Source organism: Centruroides sculpturatus, unplaced genomic scaffold, assembly GCF_000671375.1.
Source record: "Centruroides sculpturatus isolate CEXI.00-Female unplaced genomic scaffold, Cexi_2.0 scaffold1183, whole genome shotgun sequence".
Taxonomy (NCBI): domain Eukaryota; kingdom Metazoa; phylum Arthropoda; class Arachnida; order Scorpiones; family Buthidae; genus Centruroides; species Centruroides sculpturatus.
In genome coordinates this window covers 57,681-82,314 of record NW_019385406.1, presented here as the reverse complement: position 1 = coordinate 82,314, position 24,634 = coordinate 57,681, and the positions used below count along the sequence as shown (strand labels likewise).

General features: G+C 27.5%; 3 protein-coding genes across 5 annotated transcripts in view; 2 read left to right on the top strand and 1 right to left on the bottom strand.

Moving 5' to 3' along the window:
* The window catches only part of LOC111638614 (peroxidasin-like), a 95,887-nt gene extending 89,714 nt beyond the window's left edge, over nt 1-6,173 (top strand). The window contains exons 16-17 of the mRNA XM_023384356.1: nt 4,213-5,306; nt 6,003-6,173. Coding sequence (XP_023240124.1) covers nt 4,213-5,306; nt 6,003-6,173 — 1,265 coding nt within the window. The remainder of the gene's footprint in view (nt 1-4,212; nt 5,307-6,002) is intronic.
* A 4,307-nt stretch (nt 6,174-10,480) lies between these two features.
* On the top strand, nt 10,481-21,007 carry LOC111638619 (ATP-dependent 6-phosphofructokinase-like). The gene is made up of 8 exons (XM_023384368.1): nt 10,481-10,641; nt 10,803-10,873; nt 11,406-11,493; nt 14,321-14,473; nt 14,712-14,938; nt 15,389-15,500; nt 17,595-17,803; nt 20,094-21,007. Exons 1-8 carry the CDS (start codon nt 10,516-10,518, stop codon nt 20,215-20,217), a joined length of 1,110 nt encoding a protein of 369 aa, XP_023240136.1. The 5' UTR covers nt 10,481-10,515; the 3' UTR covers nt 20,218-21,007.
* A 33-nt stretch (nt 21,008-21,040) lies between these two features.
* Nucleotides 21,041-24,634, bottom strand: part of LOC111638618 (low-density lipoprotein receptor-related protein 1B-like) — a 36,369-nt gene continuing 32,775 nt past the window's right edge. For 2 of the 3 annotated variants that reach the window (XM_023384363.1, XM_023384367.1), the window contains 7 exons: nt 24,560-24,610; nt 24,213-24,491; nt 23,947-24,129; nt 23,702-23,743; nt 23,479-23,586; nt 23,297-23,413; nt 21,041-22,184 (listed from right to left, as the gene is read on the bottom strand). In XM_023384363.1, coding sequence (XP_023240131.1) covers nt 21,865-22,184; nt 23,297-23,413; nt 23,479-23,586; nt 23,702-23,743; nt 23,947-24,129; nt 24,213-24,491; nt 24,560-24,610 — 1,100 coding nt within the window. In that variant the 3' untranslated portion in view covers nt 21,041-21,864. The remainder of the gene's footprint in view (nt 22,185-23,296; nt 23,414-23,478; nt 23,587-23,701; nt 23,744-23,946; nt 24,130-24,212; nt 24,492-24,559; nt 24,611-24,634) is intronic. The other variant, XM_023384364.1, reaches the window with a different exon arrangement.

Here is a 24,634-nt window from a genome sequence, read left to right as displayed (position 1 = left end):
GTCCGCCACAAATATTGAAGTCGTAATATCACTAGAAAAGCGTTTAAAGCACATAAAATCATATTAAAATATATACATTTACAAGTATGTACTGTATTTACAGTACAGTACATGCATTCGTAAATTTAGATTACTTTTTTCTGTACTCTATTAAAAACTAAAATTTATTTGTTTGTAAGCTTAAAATAGATTCTTATTAACCATATATTATTAAAAATGCATTAATAAATAAAATACAGAACTGGGAATAGTAATTTATAGTTTAGCCTAGTGACAAGTAGATTCGGAGACAAGTAAATTCGACTTACGTCGTTTTTCGACTTACGTCGTTTTCCTGGAACCAATTACTGACGTAAGGTGAGGTATACCTGTATTTGCCTTTGCATTTCTTTCTGCTTTACAGGCGAATACCTATATGGTCTGAGGATGCCCCACCAGTTTCGAGCAGTCTCGATGGCATGTTCTACGTAATTGGTGAGTCCAGGTTTGTCACTAAAAATATGTAAAAAATTATTCAAAACAGTTTTTAGTTTTGTTAAATTTTCTCCTTTTAATGGCGTCTGTAATTCCTTTAAGTCGCCTTTAACCCTTAACCCTGTATCTGGGATATCAATTTCCATTTCTAAGTTACGAAAATTTAACAATACCGTATATTTTTGTAGGAAGTCTTTTCCAAGCAGGCATGGAAGTATGAGTCCGTCAATCACAAGTTCATGGGGTAATAAGGTATTATTTAATCGAAGATTGGCCATAAATACGCCCTTTATTTTATAGTATCTGCCCTCTATGGCTAATTTAATGTCCGGGCCTGGGCGAAGAATTATCCCCGGGGATTTTCGAATAATTTGGCGCCATATGTCCGCACTTATTAGTGAATGGTCTGCACCAGTGTCAATTCTAGCATTAGTCATTACGTTGTTAATAAATAAGGTCAGTTCTGGTAAGTTTGTTTTAGTTTTCAATATTAGTCCCAGTTGAGAGGGTTTTTCATACCTCAAGGATCAAGCCTCCCTTCTTGGCCTCAGTATTAGTTTAACTTCCGGGTTCCCCACTTACCTTGCACCCGTATAGGGTTAATGTTTTCAGAACCGTTTGGTGTTCGGGTCACTTGTTTTCGGGACAGTTCCTTGAATAATGCCCAGTAATTCCACAAGTATAACATCGTACAGGAAATCTTTCGATCATCTGAGACCCTCTTTCTGCACTAGGAGGTTGAGTCGGTGTGCGTTCAGGCAAACTTTGTCTCAAATTATCAATTCGTTCAACAGGTCGGGGGGCTGGTCTGTTTTCTTCAAAATTCGTATTCTTTGGCAGATTGCACTAATTCATTAAGAGAATAACAATGTCTAATTTCTAGATACTCACGTAAATTTAAAGGCATTTGAGTCGTTATGCATTGGACGATCTCTTCGTCCCTGGCGTAGGGTTTCCACGCACGGTACAGCTGAACAGTGTCCCAAATGTACTGTTCGACACCAGACATACCATCATACGTTTGGCTGAACAATTTCTTTGCTAGAGCGACTTCATCTGTAAGACAAGAATACAATTCTTTAAGTAAATGAGAAAAGAGAGGCCAGCTATTACCTACTCGTTTCCTTCCATCATTCCTCCACCATTTAGCTGGAGGACCTTCTAATAAGAAGGCGGCTGTAGCTCTTCACCTCAGAGATCGTACCAATGAACTTGGACACAAAAAAATATTGTTCAAGATCCTGAGTAAAGTCGACCACCAGATACTCAGAGGTTCCGTTAAATGTTTTAGATGGCGTGGGTTGGGCATTGACAATTACCACCGAAGAATTTGGTGTCACTGGTTGGTGAGGGGTAGATGCACCTGTTGGCGGCATATTGGGAATGCTTTCCTCTGGATCAGTTCGGCTCTCGGTGGTGGCTCCACCTGCTTAAAAGATAAGACAGAAGCGATACTTGCCATACTTTGAGTCAGTGCAGCAACTTGCTGCGATAACGTTGTCACCTGGCGTTGCAAAGTCCCGAACTCACCTCACAAGTAATGGTATCCTCTCCAGACATTATTTTCTTGTCCACACAAAACAAATACCCCAACGGCTAAATCTGAAATAAATTGAAAAACTTTCTTTTGACCAATAAAGGTCTCTGTTCGGGCGCCAGTTATGTAACGCACCGTTTTCGGAAACAAAAATAGGTTACATAATAATGGGGTAAGTACCAGGCCTGGACTTTCCAAAACAAACAATAATTTCCATAACCACAGACAATATTTAACAATAAATATAAAGTTTAATTCTATTGACAAAAAACAGACAATAATGGGTTAATTGACCCCAATAGAAGGGTAACTAATTGAATAATTGAAAAGTAGTAACAAAATCAATAATCAAAGAAACTTGTATGTATATCTAATCAACAAAACTTTTATCTCCACCTTAAAAAAAAAAGGATTTTACAGCAAAAGATAAGATTTCCTCTAATTTATCACCACCGTCTCTCCCACAGTGGTCACCTGAAGCTACCTACCTCCATCATGGATGTGCCGCCTTTTATTCTACCTCGAGTGCAGCTCCGCACTGTCTTAATTTACATAAGTTGTTGTTACAGGATCAGGCACTGATGCAAACTAAGTTTGCTTTTTCTTTCATGGTCACAGGTGCTTAGGAGTTTGTCCTTAACAAAAAAAAGAACCCAGAAAAGAAAATAATTAAATAAAAATAACGCCCCAAAATATAAAATAACGATCAGACATTGACTCCTTTACAAACAAATTAAAATGTTTCTATGGTTTAAAAATGTTGAAAACTCTTCTTCCATTAGAATGTTTGAGATTGCCAAGGATGAGAATTCAAATTCTCATTTTGAATGGAAAGAAAATGGACTCTCGATTTGAGGTTTGATATGTTTTACTAGATAGTTATATAACATGGGAGTCATTATTTCCTTGTGTTGAGAATCTACTCTCTATTTAGTTGTTGAGTTTTTCTCACACTGCATGTAAATTGTTAAAAATTCAATCTGCTGCAATTAATTTAGAAAATTTAGATATTTTGATAGATGCAATACGCATAGTCACATTCTTTTAAATTAAAATATTTGATAAGAGTTTAATTCTGATGAATACTAAAAAGATTTTTATATCTTCTTTCTTTCGAGTGAAAATATATAAATAGTATTATTTCTCTTAAATTACCATTTTTACAATATAGCAACAAAGTGTAGACCAAAGAAAACATTATCTTTTTTATTTTGTACAAATTAAAAAAATTTGACATATGTTGAAATTATCCATACTACCAAAATGACATAATCTATGAAACTATTGCACACCAGCACAAAATTACTGACAATAGATGATCATATATAGAATATTTTAACCACTCTGCAGTGATTGATGGATATACCTGTCAAGGGCGATCATGTGGCACTGGAGAATGACGTTTATATCCGCAAAAAAATCTAGCCAAAAATTTACATAAAAAAGGAATTATGTGACAATAAAGAAGGATTTTTCTTTATTACACAACTGTCTAAAACATTTTTTTTTGGAAACGAGAAAAACGTGTGGGAAAATTCTTAAAAAAATTTTCCACATTTATTCTCCACTACATCGTAATAGTGCCATATCTGACTAATCCTCTCTACAAAGGTTAACTAACAACACAATCTCCATACAGTTTCCTCCTTTGTTTTATAAAATTTCTTCATTCTGTCTTCAAACACTTCTCTTGCTTGAACTCTCAAAAGCAATCATAATGACAATACATTCCTTGGTTCATTTACTACTATGGGGCAAGAAAATCAGATTAAGAACAGAGGACTAAGATATTCAGGGTCTGTTAGTTTCAGAAAGTTCAATACAATGCACGGGATTACAATACAAAATAATAATTTACAAATTTTTTAAACAGGTGTATAGATTTTGTTTGAAATGTTAATAATTCATTGATCCTGAAAACATTTAAATAAATATTTGTAACTTCTTCAATGTTATATAATAAGTCACATACGTTATTAGTAAGTTCTGTAGAATTCCTTATTTAGAACCATTTTATATTTTTTTATGAAATTTTTGTTAATAAACTTAAAAAAATTGAATGAAGTAATTATTTTTAAGTATCTAAAGCTGGATTTTGTGGTCTTGTCTATTGCAATAATATTAAATTATTCATACAGTATTATGATGATTCTTTCAAATATGTATAATATGATATTAACTTTTGACATTTAAAATTTTAGGTTGGACTCCTTCAAAATTATATCATGGATTTCGAAAACCTAGTGCTCGTCTGGTATCTTCTGAAATAATAACTACAGAGAATATAACACCTGATTCTGAATATTCTCATATGCTTATGCAGTGGGGTCAATTTTTAGATCATGATTTGGATTTTTCTCTTCCTGCTGTTAGTCATGCAAGTTTTGTAGATGGTGTAGATTGCAGTGTATCTTGTGAATATTCTCCTCCCTGTTTTCCTATTGAAGTTCCACCCGGAGACAAAAGAATTCGGAATCATCAGTGTATGGAATTTGTTCGATCAAGTACACTCTGTGGATCAGGTTTAACATCTTTATTTGTTCCCGAAATAATGCCTAGAGAACAAGTCAATCAACTCACTTCATTTATTGATGCTTCTAATGTATATGGTAGTACAGAAAAATTAGCTCTTCACCTCAGAGATCGTACCAATGAACTTGGACTACTAAGAACTGGACTTGTCATGCACTCTGGAAAACATCTTTTACCATTTAATGATGGCCAACCTGTTGACTGCAAGCGAGATCATCAAGAAAGCAGTATGGACTGTTTTCTTGCTGGAGATCAAAGAGCAAATGAACAATTAGGTTTATTAGCAATGCATACTTTATGGATGAGAGAACATAACAGAATTGCTACTGATTTGCATTCCATTAATTCTCACTGGAATGGTGATAAATTGTATCATGAAGCAAGAAAAATTGTGGGTGCTGAAATGCAACATTTTACCTATACTCACTGGTTACCAAAAATTCTTGGGGAGAAAGGAATGAAGATGCTGGGTTCTTATCAAGGATATAATCCAAATGTGAATCCTTCTATAGCTAATGTTTTTGCTACTGCTGCATTGAGATTTGGTCATACACTTATTAATCCTATACTTTTGAGATTGAATGCATCTTTTCAGCCCATACCAGAAGGAAATCTTCCTCTCAGAAAGGCTTTCTTCTCTCCATTCAGACTTGTCGAAGAAGGAGGCATAGATCCATTACTGAGAGGTCTGTTTTATGCAGCTACCAAATTAAGACAGTCTGATCAAATTCTTAATTCTGAACTGACAGAACATTTATTTGCAGTAAGTTTAAAATTTTAATTGTATTACTTTTACAATTATTGCTCAAATATAANTACTTGAAAAGAGATCTTTTCCATAAATATTAAATAGAGAAACTTTTGTTATTTGAATTATTAAATATATAATTCTTCATTACAAAATTGCAACATTTTGTAATGAAATCATGTGACTTTCAATCTTTCAAACAAAACATGTATGTGGGTCTCATTACTGTATATTTCTAATTGTTTGAAGTTTTTTAGTTTAAAATAACACTAGAATTAATGATAATTTCAGAGGCAAAGAAATGATACTGCTAAATTAAAGGTTGGCTATACATATTACTTTAAATTTGCATGGACATTCAAATTTCTTTTTCATATGTTTTGCTAGGAATTAATGGAATAAGTTTTCTGGTTATATCTTTAAAATTAAAATTATTGTTAAACTGACATTATTCTGTTATATTCATTGATTACCTTCAAGAAAAGCTAAATAGAAGTTTAATAGTTTATACATCATATATTATATAAGATCAGGATTTCTCAAATGGTTGGGAATGCTTTTTCAAGGATTACAAGATTTTTTTGAAAGGGGGTCAAGGATCCTGGCAATTATATTTATATTTGAGTGTTTACCAGATATTAAAACCTTGGAGAGTTAATCTTGAATCTTTTGTATTTACAATTTATAATGCTTATGCAATTCAATTGTTAGGGTTGCAGGATGGGTGCTGAAGCAGTGATTGCTCTTTTTGATGCTACTCCTGAATCAGAAGCTTGTGTTATTTCACTAGCTGGAAATCAAGCTGTTCGTCTTCCACTAATGAAATGTGTACAAATGGNAACGTTAGATGGCATTTGCACATCCAAGCCCATTACATCATAAAAATGTAATAAACATTTCAAATTTTATAATCTGATCTAGGATATGCTTTTTCATCACTCATAATTAACAGAATTTAAACCTAAGGAGGTTTATTTAAAGATAAATTAATTTCTATTTAAATTTTACATAAATTTATTTTATTTATATATAATAAATACCTCAAACTGTTATACATAAAGCAATTAATATTCTGCCATGGCTCTTCTTAGAAGTTTCAGTCATTCTAATGATAAATCTAAATCGAGTTTTTTTACACTGATTATAATTAACAGGTGATAACTAGAAGCAAGATTGCAAACAACTGTGAAGCAAAACCAATATGGCCAACAAACACTTGGCACATTCTTATTTGCACATGCATAACAACAACGATGCATTGATGTCAATAAAGGATAAAATATGATTGTTTCCACAATTTTATAAAATAAAGTTTTAATGTGAAACTTTTCTTATGCTTATACTGGTACATTATGCATAAACTCGCTATTATTTGTAATAACATCTCCAGATTAATGAAATTATGAAATTCAAACTTGTTGAAAAGTATCAAAATTTTTAAACTGAAATATAGAAATTCTTTACTACTATATTATCAAGATTTAAATAATGATTTAAACACGATAATAAGACTCTCCAACAAATTGAATTATTTTTATCAATATGAAACAAAACTATATTAATAAAATTTTCCTAACTGACTAATATGAAACTTATTTTGTTAATTATGGAAAATATTAATTGTTGGCATGTACGCAGTAGATACTAACTATTCACTTTTTAATTTTAAAAAATTCACTTAAAACAGATTCATAACAATAAAGTATAGTTTAGAAAATTGATTTAATAAAAAAAGGATAACTTAAAAAATGTTTTGTAGCATAATCTCTTTGTTGTTTTGGGAAAAAATATCCCATTGATTAAGTTCTGCTGCTATCTGAAGATATAATCTAATAATTTGGTTAATAAGAACTTTACTGTATTTTCAAAACATATTGGGTTATAGTGTTAACATTCATTTATTATAATGGGTAAATAATTCAAAACAGTAGCTTATTAAAAATGGATTGAAAGTCTTTTGGATTTTACTTTAATTTCATATCAATACAATAGAATCAGTTATGGATATTGTTTTTAGCCATTTAATGTTATCAGTACTAGCAAGATTTTAAAATACATGTTATGTCATGTGTGTTAAAATCTTGCACACATCACACATTAACACATATTTTTTAATATATGTTAATGTGTCATGTGTTAATATATAATTAATACACATATTAATATTATCAGTACTAGCAAGATTTTAAAATACATGTTATGTCATGTGTGTTAAAATCTTGCACACATCACACATTAATATATATTTTTTAATATATGTTACTGCGAAAGACCGATATCTGGCAAATGTTGAGATTCTCCGGTGAATGTCAGCATTCACACAGTCGTTTTGTGTATGTACGAAATATTTGTTAAATATCATTGTTTCTCACTTACACCGGCAAATGTCAGCATTCAGCATGCACTGACGATGAATGTTGAATAAAAATTTTTTTTTTACATTAAGTCAAAAATGCAACTTTTTAATATGTCAAAATAGGAGAGAACTTAAGTAACAGCACATGTAAATAAATTGTTGAACTTAAAACAAACAGTACATTCTTAATCAGAAAAGAAAAATAATAAGCAATAGTAAACTTACACATATATTATGTGATTAACATTATACAATCTTATTTATTGCAACAACTTAAACTGTTATGACACTTTGAATTTCACAAGAGTCCCNAATAATACAAGTAATAAACATCAACACAAAGTAATATTTTAATTGTATAGTTAATAATAGTATAATAATATGTGTATATTAAGAAGTCATAAATTTCGTTTTATGCAAAACTATGATAAAATCTAAAGTTTCTCTATTTAAAAACAACTACAAAATGCATTTTGGACAAATTAATGTAATTCATACTCCTTTAAATGCTATAGAAATATAATTTCAAATGTATTATTTTTGTATACATAACTTCACAAGTTGTAATGAATGATTTTTTAATATTCAAGTTTTTTTTTCTTGCAAAATCTAAATTATTTTAAGTTTAAACTTTTCCTAAAATGCTATTTTCTATTAATCCTGTTTAAAAAATTATTTTAAAGTCTTTTTAAAAAAAGACAAAATAATTTTTATATTGCTTATTTAAGCTGAAATTTGTAACATATGACACATCAATTAGTTAGTGTACAATATGTAACTATAAGTATTGTACACAATATGTTGTACAACATTTTAACCTATAAAAATGTGAAGTTAGACAACATTTCACAGTAACATTTCCATTACTATATTGCTTTTTGAATTAACATAGTAAATCTGTAGAAGTAGTTATTTTATCAGGTGTTCTGTAAGAGAAGATATAGATTATTTATTATAGAATTGCATTCATCATGTGTTAGCTTTTGAAACTAATTTATAAAAAGAATAATACAACTTTTTGTTTAGTTTAGTTTAGTGTTTTGTTAAAGATGTTTGCTTTAAAAATGCTATCTTAAGAAGAATACTATTGTTATTATTTTGTTCAACATCCAAGGTGCAGCTAAAAAGAGATGAGAATTATTTTTTTATATTATTTATTCTTTTAGATATAAAGATTTCAATGACTATTTTTTTTCAAAAATGCTCTATTTGAGTTTATGCAATACATTATTCACAATTTCCGTGAAATAAAATAATGGTGGAAGTCTTCAGGAGATATCATTTTTAATTGCCCTCTTATATTTTTCTGAATGCTTGCTGCTACTTCAAATCATTTTTGTTTGAGACGGGTTTTACTTTTGTAAAACAAAGCTATATGGCACCAGATCTAGCAAATAAAATGTATGCTTCAATATCATAATCTTGTTTTTTTTTAGTAAAAATTTTCTCACTACTCAGGTGGAATGACACTTCATTGTAATGATGCAGAAATCATATATCTGGTCTCCACAATTTGGGTTATCTTTTTAATTTTTTTTTAATGAAGTCTTCATAAATCTCAATATAAAGTATCTGGATATTTGGTATAACAAATTAATGATGGACATCATGACAATCAAAGGAAACAACAAGTGTGGCTTTGGTCTTTGAGACATTCTTATTATTATTATTTTTTTTAATTGGGTTATGAGAGAAGTTTTATATCACATATTCTGTTTCTTTATTTCCAGCTCATACTGAATAATCCAGAATGCATTTCCTGTTCAAATACATCTTTTTCATGCCCAATTATTGACAAAATTGTTCTTATTGTTTATCATTATGCTTGTGCTAAGTGATTAGTTAAATACTGATACTACAATCTTGATATATAATCATGTAGATTTTTTCACCATTTTTTTCTATCATTGAAATTAACGGTATTTCTATTTTCTTGTCATTGCAAACATCATCATGCTTCTCTCTGAACTATTTGTGTTGTTGGTACACATATACTGGCTCGTGATTTCCTCTTCTTACACTTTTTGTAACTTCTGATGTTTTGTTGCATCATTATTATTGAGTTTCATAAGAAAATTAATTACAAATCTTACTCATCTTTCACTAAAGCAGTGATTCTCAACCTTTTTTCTGTCACGGTACACTTTTAATAATTAAAAAAATTTGGTGGCACACACAGTTACTTCGGTAAGTACCACAGGACAACCTGTGACGTCATAACAGTGATTTTTAAAAACACAGTTGGTTATTTAGGTCACGTTTTCTAAACGCATTGGTAACTACCAGCAGTTACCGATAACACTGGTTACCATCCCTGTAAACCATAAGACTGGTTACCATATCCAAATGCGCCCTAGGAAGGTAGAAGTGATTGAACCACCTGTCTGACGTTGCTTATGTATGGGTATTCACAGTGGCGGAACACCTCAAAAATCTCGCGGCACACTAAAGTGCCATGAGATTTTTGAGGTGTGCCAAAAAGTGGTTGAGAATCACTGCACTAAAGCATCATTCTTTCAAGATACATAGCTCAGTTAAAACAGAAAGGATTGCAACAAAGCGAAAAAGGAATCTGTAGCAGAAGTAAGATGTAAACAAGTGCAGCATGATATGAATATTGTTCTTGTTTCTTTTTAGCCACACTTTATATGTTATAATGTAAATTTGCAATATAATATATATATATTNACAACAGTATTAAAATATATTCTGGATTTGTATTTATTTATTTTTTTGTTTTTTCCAAAAACCAAGAAAGCACTTTTATATATATATATATATTTATATTTATATTTATTTATATTATAAGAATTAATATGAAATTGATTTTCATATTTACTTTTTTCATAGAGTGATGTATATGCTGTGATGCATATTGGTGCACCATGTTGCGGTATGAATGCAGCTGTTAGATCTTTTGTTAGAAATTGCATGTTTACTGGTGATACTGTTTTAGGCATTCAAGAAGGTATTGAAGGCTTAATTGAAGGAAATGTAAGTAATTATTTTGTATATTGTATATAATTACATTATAACTTTTTTATAAAAACAAACTTAATGAAAATAGGTTTAAAATAAGATTGCTTTTATGTTGAATTGGAAAGTCTTGATATATTATTATCTTCTATTTTCATTAAATTGTGTTATTATTTCAGGTAAGACATTTACAGTGGGGAGATGTAAATGGATGGGTTGGACAGGGTGGAGCATTTCTTGGTACAAAAAGGTAATTGTTTTATTTTATATTAACTGTTTACAATTTTTTTTATTGTATGTGAATTATAATATATTCAAAATTGATTTAATGCTATAAACTATATTATTTAAAAATTATTTATTATATTCTCTTCTACTAATATTAAGAATTTTGTTAAATTAGGAATTATTTGTTTAAATTCTGAAACACTTATACTTGAGAAATATTAATTTTCATTATAAAATAACAATTATTGTAATAGTTTATGATTATAACTCTTCAATATAAAATGTTCTAAAATAGTTTTACATTATCTGAATGACATTGTTACTGTTATATAAATGACATCAAAATTACTTGATTTAATTTTAGTTTATATTAATTTTGATTTCAAATAAGTTTTTTTTTTAAGTTATATGCAATATACATAACAATGGTTCACAGATTTAAAAAGATTTACCACCCCTGTATATAATTAACATAATTTCTAGTTTACAAATGAATAATTTTTTTAATCATTCTTGTATCTTTAATCATGAAACTATAATTTTAAATTATTTAGAACTCTTCCTCTACCTCATATGGACAAGGTTGTAGAAAAAATTAGAGAATATAAAATTCGTGGCTTACTGGTAATTGGTGGATTTGAGGTAAGACAATGTTATAGAAATATGACAGTATTCTATTAGAAATATTTTCATATTTTTTTTATAAAATAGACAAATTTATTTTTATTTAATAAATCAACATATTTATGAAATAAAAATTGTTTTTGTCAGCCTTTCTTTTAGAAGTCAAAATACAACATATTTCATTATATTTCTTTGGAATAAATAGCTTTTGATAAATGAATCTGAATTTATTGAAATTATGATTTCCAGTAATTACAAATAGTGATGGGAATCAACCAGTTTGGCAGAATTGCTCCAAAAATATTTTTAGTTTGATGAACTGTTTATTAAAATTGTAGTTGTAATATTTATTTTGGTAATTTATCACAAAAGTCTTTGTTTGTGTAAGACTCCCAATTTTCTAACAACCCAATGCAGAGTAGAGCAGAATGAAGAAGAAAGAGTATGCATCAGAGCAATGTTTGCAGGTGAGAACTTGTCAATGCTGCTATTGCAATTGATCTGCGATCACCTATCACAATTAATTAAGCATGTAATGTTTTCTGCTCAACTTATAGGTACAAGTGATAACCTCTAGGCATAAACATTTGTGTTTCTGGATCCAATATATGCAAGACAATAAATATATTCCTTGGACAATTAGATTTTCTGAAACTTCTTGATTTTGGATTTTCTAGAAATTACCAGGATTTAGGAAGCTCTATAGTTGTATTTTTAAAAGTATCTGTAAACTAAAAGATATATTATAATTATAAATTCTGCAGAAGTAGATAGGTTTTTTTTTAAAAGATGAGCATAATAAGCTCAGGTAAGAGAAATCTGTTTCAAATAGACCTGTTTTAAATTTTATATCTGTTAGCCTATCAGTCAATCTCTAAAAAAATGGGATCCAACTCCTGTTGTGAGAAAGTGAGTAAGGATTAATCACACAGTTAGTGATCTTGGATAAAAGCAAAGCAACCCACAAAAGAAATTGCTTTTTGTCAGGGATATTTAAAGTTTTCTATATTTTAGTATTTTTATGAGCCTTTTTGTTATGTTAGGAAACATTTTTAATCATTTGTTGGATAAGATTAATTTGTTCTCATTTGGATATTCATAGCTGTTGGACACAATGAGGTCTAGCCATTTTCAATATTTGTTTTAGGATGTAATATTGTAGTGCAAAGCTAGGAAATCTGCATAAAGCAAAAAATTTTTTAAATATAGTTAATTTGGGACTTTAAAGAAATTAATTCTAATATTGATACATTGAAAGAAATTAATTATAATAATTTAATTAGAACAATCATTTGGTATTAGCATTAAAAACTGCATTCAGATATATTTATTTTACCTATACAAAAAGAAGGCAGACAAAACTATCTTTATATACTGATTTAATTGAATACAATATCAACATAAGATGTTAAATATAAAATTTTTAATGTTTTGTTTCAGAGCAAAGAAAATTTGATTTGTATTATAAAATTATAACAAGAATAATTTAGTAAAAAAGGACACTTTGATAGATATTAATTCTACATTAAAATTCGCTTTAATGTATTTTATTTTTTATTTTTTGTTTATAATGTAATTTGTTTCATTTTTTTTCCTCTTCATTATTGTATAGGTAGATACCAAAAGTAAACTTAGCTCCTACAGGAATATTATGTTTTTGACAAATTCAAGATGCTATTAATTATGATTCATTTTAAGGCAAGCCTAAGAAAATTATTTAGTTGCATGCAGAATTTTTGAAGAAAGAAAAACTTTTATGAGCATATTTCAAAGCCTCTTGTCTCCCTACTTATACTAAATATTCAGATTTGTTTTGTTTTGACAGTTTGATCCCTGTATATTTTTACATCCCATAAAAATTTTTGTGCATGTTAAAATAACAAACTGGCTGGCTAAATTGCAATTTATTTCTTATTTTCCATTTTGGATTTATGAATATTTTATTTCAAAAAGCATTTACTGATATGATATGATCTTACCAGTATATGTTTTAATGTTAATTCTTTATATTGTTTTTGGATATATTTAACTTATTATTAATTTATGTAGCATTCATCCAAAATGGCATCATTGGTATATTGCTAAATTAAAAAGTAGTCCAGCAATGAGTTGCTCTATTTTTTGAAATGATTAAGATTTTGTCTTCATCATTTCAAAAGAGCTTAAAACTCATACAAGTAAAATTTTCATCAAGTCTGACCTTCACTTGAGATATGACACAAGACCCTTTTCATCCTGTTGCATTCCATACTTCAAAATTTAATAACATCAATATCCCTTATATACAAGTTATCATGGCAAATTTGGTTTCTTAATCTATACTCCATCCTGATGAGATGTTAAATGAAATAGATGCCAACACACACATACTGAATTCTTGTACTGTTTTGGGCTCATCAGTTTTTTGCGAATCTCAAAACATTGAGATTCGCAAAAAACTGAGGACCAAATTTCACACGATTCTAATAGTTTCCCATATTATATACACAATAGCTGAGAAAGTAATAAATATTATGTGCTTTATGATAGATATATTTATACTTTTCTGGCTGTTATGGATGTAACATGGAAAGTATAGTTATCATGTCAAATTTGACTCTGGGTTTTTTGCAAATCTCGATATTTTGAGACCCTCTGAATCCAAAATGTCAAAAACTTCCCAGGAATGTGTGTTGGCATCTATTTCATTTATTAAATTAACATAATTAATTTAACATTGTTTATTGTTGGAGTGAAATTTCATTATATAACAGTATGTCTAAACATATTCAATACTAAATTATTACAAGTAATAATTTTTGCAAAATGAGACAGATAATTCCATTAATGAAATAAATACTTACAGGCATTTTATTCAGTTCTGCAGATGGCTGAAAATAGAGAAAAATATCCAGAATTACGCATACCTTTAATTGTTATTCCTGCAACTATTAGCAATAATGTTCCTGGCACAGAATTTTCATTGGGAGCTGATACTGCTCTTAATGAAATTACTGAAGTAAGATATAATTTAAAATTATCCACTCAAAAATAATCATTTTTAAGTAAAAATATTTGTATGTATGTATATATATATGTATGTATGTGTGTGTATGTATATTAATATAACTTTGAATAATCATTTACATAAACAATAGTCTTTTAAAATTATCATGAGTCTGCCTTGAAAAATTTGACTNTATACAGATATTTTTACATATATATATATGTAAAATATATATATATATATTTCTTAGATTTGTGATCGAATACGTCAATCTGCACAAGGCACTAAAAGTAGAGTTTTTGTTGTTGAAACTATGGGTGGCTATTCCGGATATTTAGCAACTCTTGCAGGATTAGCTGGTGGAGCGGATGCTGCATATATTTTTGAAGAACAATTTTCTATACAAGATTTAATGGGAGATGTTTTCCATATGAAAGCTAAGATGAAAGAAGGTGTGAAAAGAGGCCTAATTTTAAGGTATATCTTTTATTTTATTAAAAGCTAGATAGTTGTAAAAAATTACTGGAATAACATTTTTATTTCAAATTATTATTTTAATTTTTATAAGACTGTCATTTGTTTATACTGAATAATTATATATTTAAAAGTTTAATGTAAAAAATTCTAAATATATTAAATTATTACAAAACTAAACAGTTAAAAATTTTTATTGTAATAATGAACATGATAAGTTTACTAAAATGTACAAATTGGCATATTACAAGTTTTTGCAGAAAGTTTTGCAAATGAATACTTTTACACAAGTGTTCACGTTATTTTGTTCAACCCCTTTATGTTAATAATAAATCATATTTTACAGTATAAAATTTATATTGTCATTTATATTGTAGAATAGAAATTTGAATAATATTTTGTAATCAATTTTAAAAATACTGATATTTTTTTTACCTTTATTATTTTTCACAGAAATGAATGTGCTAATGAACATTACTCTACTGAATTTATTTATCGTCTATATTCAGAAGAAGGAAAAGACACTTTCTCTTCTAGAATGAATGTTCTTGGACATATGCAACAGGTTCAAGTTATACTTTATTTTAAACATTATATTCTCTCAATTCTGATGCACTTTTTACCCACTTTTGTTTGTCCAAAATAGAGATACTTCTTAAAATTGATGAAATCTTACATTTGAAGTCAATGATAGGTGAAGATTTTTAGCTACCTGCTTTATGATTATCTCAGTTGAAATGAATTATGTTGGAATAAGCATCTAATTTAAATCCCTAACATTTAAAATCCCTTCAAGTTGATATGATGCAACATTAAAACAAATAGTTATTGTATATGCAGAAGAGCTTGGAAACAGATTTGCCAAACACATTATCCTTTTCATTGCATTTGTATTGGTTTTTTTTTTTACTTGTCACTTAAACTTAATAAAATTGGGTATATGAAAACTTTTCTCTATATGAAAAAAACCTTAAAATTCAATTTCAAATTTATGAAACATTATAGACTCAAGAAAAGATGATAAACTTATACATAAAAAATTTTTTGTCTTCATTTTAACATGTCTAAGGCATATTGTCTAACCTTGAATTATTCTGTCATTAAAAATTTAATAGAAGAATTGATAAATTTTGAAATATTTTAAAACATATATGCATGAATTAAATAAAACTTTACATAAAAATATACAAGCAAACTAAACCTATTCAGTTTGTTTAAAAATATATAAATTGCTATTGCAAAACATATATGAACAGTATTTATGTTTAAGAATTAAAGTTGATTAATATATAATAATTTCAAACTGATATGTAGGTGTTACAGTAAAGGTAAATCAATTAAGTTTATTTATACAATAAAAATAATTGATCAATACTGTTAGAACTAATGTTCTCTTTTCATAAAGTATAATTTAGTTTTCGAAAAATTTTAATTTACATCTGTGCAGTTATATAAATCATCTTACATATTCCTTTGAGCTTAGATCCAGAAGTTAGCTACTTGTTTTATTCATTATGTATGTTCATTTTAAAAATATTCTTCTACATTTACTGTAGGTGATTTTACATTATCATCCACAAAATAGTGTCATAAGTGATTACAGTCTTAAAATGATATATTTAGAGTTGTATTATTTCATGAATATGCTGCTAAATAATCAAAAATCTAGTTTTAAAGACGTACAGGAAAAAGCATCCATTGAAAATAATATTTTCTCGCACCATTAAACATTACAAAAAAGGACTACTGTACTTTAGAAAGACAATAAATAATTTTCTCCATATTTTAATCTGGAGAAAATCACAAATGCTGATATTCATTCTGAAGATTGAAACTATGTTTTAGAGAAGATACCTTTAATTTATTTTAATTTTAAATCCATTTCACAATATAAGTAATTTCAATTTTAATTCTAAAAAGATGTGTGTAATCTTATATATTAAATTTAAAATTAGAAATTGAAAACATATATGAAAACATAAATTGATGCAATAATGATCTGTTTAACTAATTTATCTGATAGTTTTGACAGATCTGATGCCTTTAATGTGTTAAAAATTTTTTAAGTATTCCTAGATACATCTGGATTCTCTAATAATATATTATGTATTTAATAATTAAGAACTGATAAGAAAAGATAAAAATTTACAAAAGAAATAATTTTCTTGCATTAAAATCAAAGAAATGAAAAGAAAGAAATATAATGAGTTTCTGAAAATAAGAATTAATAAATGATAATTTGTAATAAGATCAAATCTAATAATTTTTATAAATTAGTTTTTAGAAACTTTATGGATTGGCATGATATTTTACATAATCCATTAATAGGATATTTACAGTCTAGACAAATCAGCATAAACTTTATTTATTTTTATATTAATCTTTTTCAAATAATTGAAAGCTATTGCTGTAAATGATAAATTATTTAACAACAATAATTATTTCTTACCAAAAATGAAACTTTTTATAAACATGACATTAAGTAGGGAATGGAAAAATTAGTTTTATTGGAAATTTCTTTATTAAACAATTCAATATTTTATATTTCAAACAGTACTACAATTATTATATTTTATTTAGGAAAGTATAAAATTTGATGATGATAAGTTTAATTTTAAATAATTTTATTGTTTATTTTAACAAATTGAAAACTATATAGGGTGGAAGTCCATCTCCCTTTGACAGAAATTTTGGAACAAAAATGTCAGCAAAAGCAGCAACATGGCTAGTTCAACAAGTAAAAAAGTATCGACAACCAGATGGAAGTGTTATCTGTAATAGTCCAGATACGGCTGTCTTACTAGGACTTATTAGAAGAAATTATGTTTTCACTCCAGTCCAAATACTTAAAAATGAAAGTGATTTCAAGTAAGTTGTTTTTATTAATGAATGAATTATATTGTAGTTTATTTGCAATTTGTATTATATTAAAATATTTTAAATCTTTTAAGTAAACATGTTAAACATCAAAAATGTAAAAAATGATGTAAGACAAAGGTTGTCTGTCAGAAGATGTAATATACAGTTTGTAGGTAGAAAGATAACGGAAATTTTTTTATTTGTTTGATAATATATTAAATAATTTATCAAATTAAGTTTATAGGCTGATGCTCTTCATTATTAATCTGTTGCACAACACATTAATTATCAAAATTTTAATTGAAAATTGCTAAAGATATTTTTATTGAAGATTTGATTAGAAAAATTTTTGAAAAAATTGAATATATAAATATATTTAGATATGTAGTCATATAAATTTAATTAAGGAATTAGAAAAAACAAACTCCAATAATTCCTCATAGAAACCATACCAAGCAATTAGTGCATAATCCACATATCATAAGTATAAAATTGAAAAGTGCTTTGTAAAAGAGGTTCTAAATACCTTAACACAGGGGTGGCCAATAGTTTTTGCCCCCGGGCCGAATTGGAAAGAAAACGTTTTTCGTGGGTCGAACCAGAGGCTGCCCTAGGAAGATTTTGAGGAGGTGTGAGATCTCATAGTGGTGTCACCCTGTAGAGGCTAAACTGTAGATAGAGATTACAGATACATTTTTCACATTATCATGCATTATCAACATTCTACGCTGTACTTCAGAGATTTGTAATAGAGCGTTAACTTTAAATGCGCAGTGAGTTGTTGACCTTTTTTTTTCTTATAGGCATCAGAATTTTTCATCGAGCTATTCAGACTTGAGTAGCTGATGTTGAAAGATTAATCGCAGGCCACATAAATTCATTAGATGGGCTGGATCCGCGGGCCGTATATTGGCCATGCCTGCCTTAACTTCTGTACTTCACATGATTAACTCTGCAATTGCAGAAAGTAGTAGTTTATAATTGGACATTGTTATGGAGAATAGCAGCATCATCACTACAAAGATTTGATATATAGTTTTATAGATTTGGAACACAACTCCTTAGACTTTTACATAGATAGATCAATATGTAGTTTGTTACAGTTGTGCTGCTACTGTGACACGAGTGCAAGAGTCCATTATCATATTTATCAATAGCATTTAAAGTTTCAAGGAGTTCAAGATTTATTTGCATATTTATAATTCTTCAGAGTATAGATTAAATAAACAAAAATAGTACAAATATTATCAACAGATATTTTACCAAATACAATATTTATAAACATTTCTTTAAATGTTTATTCCTATTACTAAGATTTAAATTTATGTTATGATTTATTATTGTATCCAACTGAAACAATAGTATTTAAAGAATGTTATTGATTTCAATTTAATAAAAATATTATGTAAAATCTATATTATATTAGATGGTTGAATAATCAAATTATAAACTTTAATTATTATTGCTAGATGTCAAAGATAGAAAAAGACAAATATCAGATGTTAAAGTTTCAATTATCAGTTTTTAAAAATTCAGTTTAAAATACTATTAGCTGTCTAACACAAAACTTATCATATTTCAGTGATTCTGGTAACTTAAATAAATGCAATATTGAAAATACATGGCTGCTATGCTATATATCTTTGTGATATTTAATATTATTTTAATAATTGATTATCTTTGAATTTTAAATGAGGTCATAAAAATCTAAAATCATTCAAAATACAGGAAGTATTCTATATTATAGATGCAAATCATAATAACCATTCTACTTTTAATATATGGTGATAATGTTAAATAATCTTGTTTTTTTCCATCAAGGACGTTTAATAATGAATGATTTACATCTACTTTAAATATTTTTCTGTATTTTGAATATTCTTAATTTTTATATATTATAAAATTTGCAATTACCGTACTTGATTACAGTTCCTAATATTAACTAACAAATTTGAAAATAATTAATTTAAAAAACTATATCATTCTATTTATTGAGTTGTTTAAAAAACTTTTATTGTCAGATAAAAGTTTTACGTCTTGTTTTGCATTGATTTGATTTTAACAAGGAATAATTTTAGTAATTTAAGTTAATTGCATTATTATAATAAAAACTAAATATTTTATATACTTAGAACCAAATGCTTTCATTCTATCAGATCTCGTATAATTGTTTTTTAAACATTTGATTATGATAAAAAATATTTATGACAAGATTAATTAAAGAAAAAAATTTTAATAATAGCTATTAATTGAAACTAATAAATGTGATTAATAATAATTATTTATTTATTTATTTCAGACATAGAATTCCCAATCACGTCTGGTGGCTTAAGTTGAGACCATTGTTACGTATTCTTGCCAAACATGAATCGACTTATGAAAAAGAAGCAAGTGTTTTTTCTAGTGATGCCGAAATGGATTAAAATTCTTTTAAAATTGTTATCAGAATTATTTATTTATTTATTTGTCCTGCTATTATAACTCTTCTATTGCATTTATTCTGCATGTTTTTGAGAAATTTTGTAATCCTTTTAAATTTTAAATAGTAAGAGAAAAAATATTCCAATAGTACAATAAGCTTAGATTGATTTTTTTTTAATCTGCATAAAAATTATAATATGAAGTTATGTAGTTAGGGAACAATTTTTTTTCTTTATTTTCTTATTTTTTTCACAAGTTTTGTTTATGAATGATATATCGTGTTAAATATGCTCTATAGATTATATATTTTGAAAAATATATTTTGAGAAGTTATATTATTCTATAGAAAATAAATATTTGAAATATATTAAAATTTATATGTTTAATAAAATACATATTTATAACTTATAACTTATATTTTTGTTTGATATTAATGCATTATTCTTGCTTGGATGTGTTTATATGGAAATTGATGGTATTTAGAGTCAGTATTACATGTGATAAAGTTAATATTAGACCAAATATGAAGTTTGTTTTGTTAAACAAAAGCCAAAGCTGTTTATTTAATTGCCTTGTTAATTCTAATCTGTGATAATTGTTATGTTATACCAGAAAATGTTTTTAACATTAACTAATTTAGATTGCAATATTCTTTATTGTTATATATCTGTAATTAGGTAATACTAAAATTGTTAACTTGAAAATTTAATAAAGCATTGTATAACATTTGAAAAAATTATATTGATAATTAATTAGTTTTTTATTATTTAACAGAATAAATACAAGAATAATATAAAACATGAAAATTTTAGAAGCTGCTAATCAATAGAAAAGTTAATTTTTATAAATTTACATAAATTTTTTCAAGCATTTTTTTTTCTAAAGAAAGTTTTTACCTTAATATTTCTAATGAAAAATGCTTAAATATATTAATTTTAATGACATAAATTAGACCAAAAAGTGAACTATGGTTGTTTTAAATGTTATAAATTTATGAATCTGATGTAAATTATCAGTTTCTATATAGAGATTTATAAATCTATGTTTTTATGTTACAAATTTAATGATTTCTTTTATTGCATGTCATGTGCAACAATGTTATATATATACTTATGTATTTGTCAAATTTAAATGTTATGATTTAAAAACAAATTTGTGATCGTGGGACGGAAATTGACAAATATACAACATATAAAATTATCTACACGAAATAAACCACCGGAAACTTATTTTACATGTTTTAACAATGCTATAAAATCTTTCGGCAATTCGGTAATTTTTAATTTCTTTATAAAATTCTTGTTAATTCCATTTATTTTATAAAAATAAGATGATTTTCATTTTCTTTCTTTGCAAAAGTTAATTTTTCCCAAAATGTTCTATCATATTTAAATATATTTCTTGTTGAATGATATTTTAGCACAATTCATTATGTTTATATTCTAAAAATAGTTATAATAGTGGAGCAGATGAATTATATCTGTTCGAATAATGGAGATTTCACATATTTTAAACTCTTCCATTTAAAATAAGCTGCAGGTCTTGGAATCTTCAACATTTTCAATAGAATAATCATTCTTTGGAAATAATTGTTCAACAATTATCGTATGAAAAATACTGTACCGATTGGAGAAATTTCATGTGTTATTTCATGTCTTTAACAATACATTATTTTTTGTCCTATTGTTTGCGGATAAAGAGTGTTCGTCAGAGACACCGCTTGCCACTGTAGTACCAGAAGTTTTACAGTTCTCTTCGTCACTTCCATCACCACAATCATCTACACCATCACAATAATTCACCGTGTTAATGCACCGTCCGTTGTCGCACTGATGTTGTCTGATAGTGCAACTGGCATCACACCCTTCCGGCTCATCACTTTTATCGACACAATCGACGAAGCGATCACAGAAGTACTTATTTGGTATACACTGGCCATCATTACATGTATATTGACCATCTGGACAAGCTGAAATAAAAATGAGTGTATAAGTAAGTATTTTAATTAATATTTACATGTTTAGGAACAAGTTTATGTTTACATTTAATGTATTAACTTAAATAATATTCTAATAATATTGATATCCTTAGTTACACTACATCAACAATTAATATTTTTTTGAATAATTAAAATAAATTCTATATTAAAATTTATTGGATATTAATACATTAATATTGTCATCATTAAAATTAATTCCTGTTGATGTTATTAGTCATTATTATTTTCAATTAAATAATATACTTTTTTAAAATTGTATAAGATTGTTATTAGTAGTTAAAGTAAATAATGATATTACATTTTAATAATAAAAATATGATGAATAATAGAAAATATTTTGAAAATTATTCATGAAAGCATAAAAATACATTTTATAAAATTAGATTTGAAGCAACATAAAGTTCCAATTTTAAGATCATTTATCATAACTGAATAAAATATTTAGCAAAGATTTTTCACAGATAAGAATATTTAGTTATGTTCTTGAAATTTTTATTTAAATCTGTATAATAAATTAAAAAGCATATTATTGATAGAATAATGTTCTCAAAATATGTGGCCTTTTCACATCAAATCATCTCAGATATCAGGTATACAAGTTTAATATTGCTTTGGATTCTATATTAAAAAATCTATTCATTCAAAATAATTAGATGATGTCTTCTACATTCTAATTTTAAAATTGTATATTGAAGTAAAATAATGTGCCTTTACAAATTTACCCACAAGAATACATACATTTTCTTGAAATTCTGTAAAAACTAATCTGTAAATGCACACTTCTAAACTTTTACTTTCAAAATTGTAAACAGTATAATTAAATGTCTGTTTCAATACTTTCAAAAAGAAATTTTTGCCAGGAAAAAGTCCTTCATTAAAGCTTTCAACTTAACTAGAAATTATTTATTACTTGAGACATGCATAAAGAAAACAAATACAGTATAGATTTTAATGAGGAATGAATTAAAAATACTAACATTTAAATATTTTATAATGATAACTTAATTAGAAATGATATCGATAACGAAAGAAAAACAAGAAATTTCTCTGGATTAAAATGTAACAGAAGTTTTATAACTTACACACAGTACAGTTGATTTCATCACTACCATCCCAACAATCAATATAACCATTGCAACGCATGGATACAGGAAGGCAAGAGGTCTTGTTACCACAATGGAATTGATCTGCTCCACATTCTACAAGAATAATGCATAATTAATAATTGAAAACTTCAGTAATTTATTTGAAATAATATACTAACCGCAATCGTATTCATCTGTCATGTCATAACAATTGAAATGTCCATCACATCTCCTCTTGCTGGGAACACACAAACCATTGGCACACTTCCATTCACCTTCTAAACATTCTGAAAATTTTGATAATTTCTCGTATAATTATGAATTTAAATCGTACATTTAAATAAAACATGCATTTTCATTTATTAAAAAAATTTTTTTAGAAACGTATCTTAAGATTTTCACCTTGAATGCCTGCCTTCAGGTGACTTCTTGTCGATTCAGTTCCTAATTTAGAGAATTTAGTCTCGTTGAAGTATTAAGCTCGGCAGAATTTTAGACATTTTTATTTAATTTTAATTCTATTCCTATTCATTTATCAGCGGTAGATTTCATTTATTACAAAGGCACATATTTAAGGGCATTTTGAGGGGAGATAAAATTCTAACAGCTGGAAATAAATCTAAAATGTTTAAGTTCAAAAGAGTTACCTGAGTCGTCAATACACTGAAACACTGTTTTGTTTAGCTGACGACACAATTCATGAATGCCAGAACACCAACCGCCACAACCACGTGGATCCGTAGGATCTTTGGTTTTAACACAATAAGCTTCGGATGCTCCAATAGCTAGAAGGCAAACTTCGCCATCAGGACACACGCTGCACGGTTGACCTTCCGAATTAATAAAATATTTTAAATGGTGATGACATGACATTTATTCATTTTAATCGAGCGTACATAATCTTAACACTCACGAATTTGTAGCAATGGCTTTGTTGTTGGTTGGCTTTGTCGTTCGGTTGTTGTTGTTGTTGTTGTAATGACTGTGGTCGAATCGGCAATTTCGCAAAAACATTCTTTAATTTCTAATTTTCGACTTTTGCCGGATTCTTGGCAAGGAATGTTATTCATTAAACGAGTCCCTCTACCATTCATAGTTCTACATTCGCGAGACCTACTCTGAACATTCTTTGGATCACATCTTCCTTGTAAATCCATACAAGACGACCATTCACTCCATTGGGACCACGCAGCTATAAATATATTATACAGGTAACTACTTTGACGATGTATAAACGGGGGTGAATTCCGTATCACTTACCATCGGAAATAGGAGTTGGCGGAGTTACAGTTGGAATTACACCTCTTATTCCTATAAAGAAAAGTAGCTTTTTAA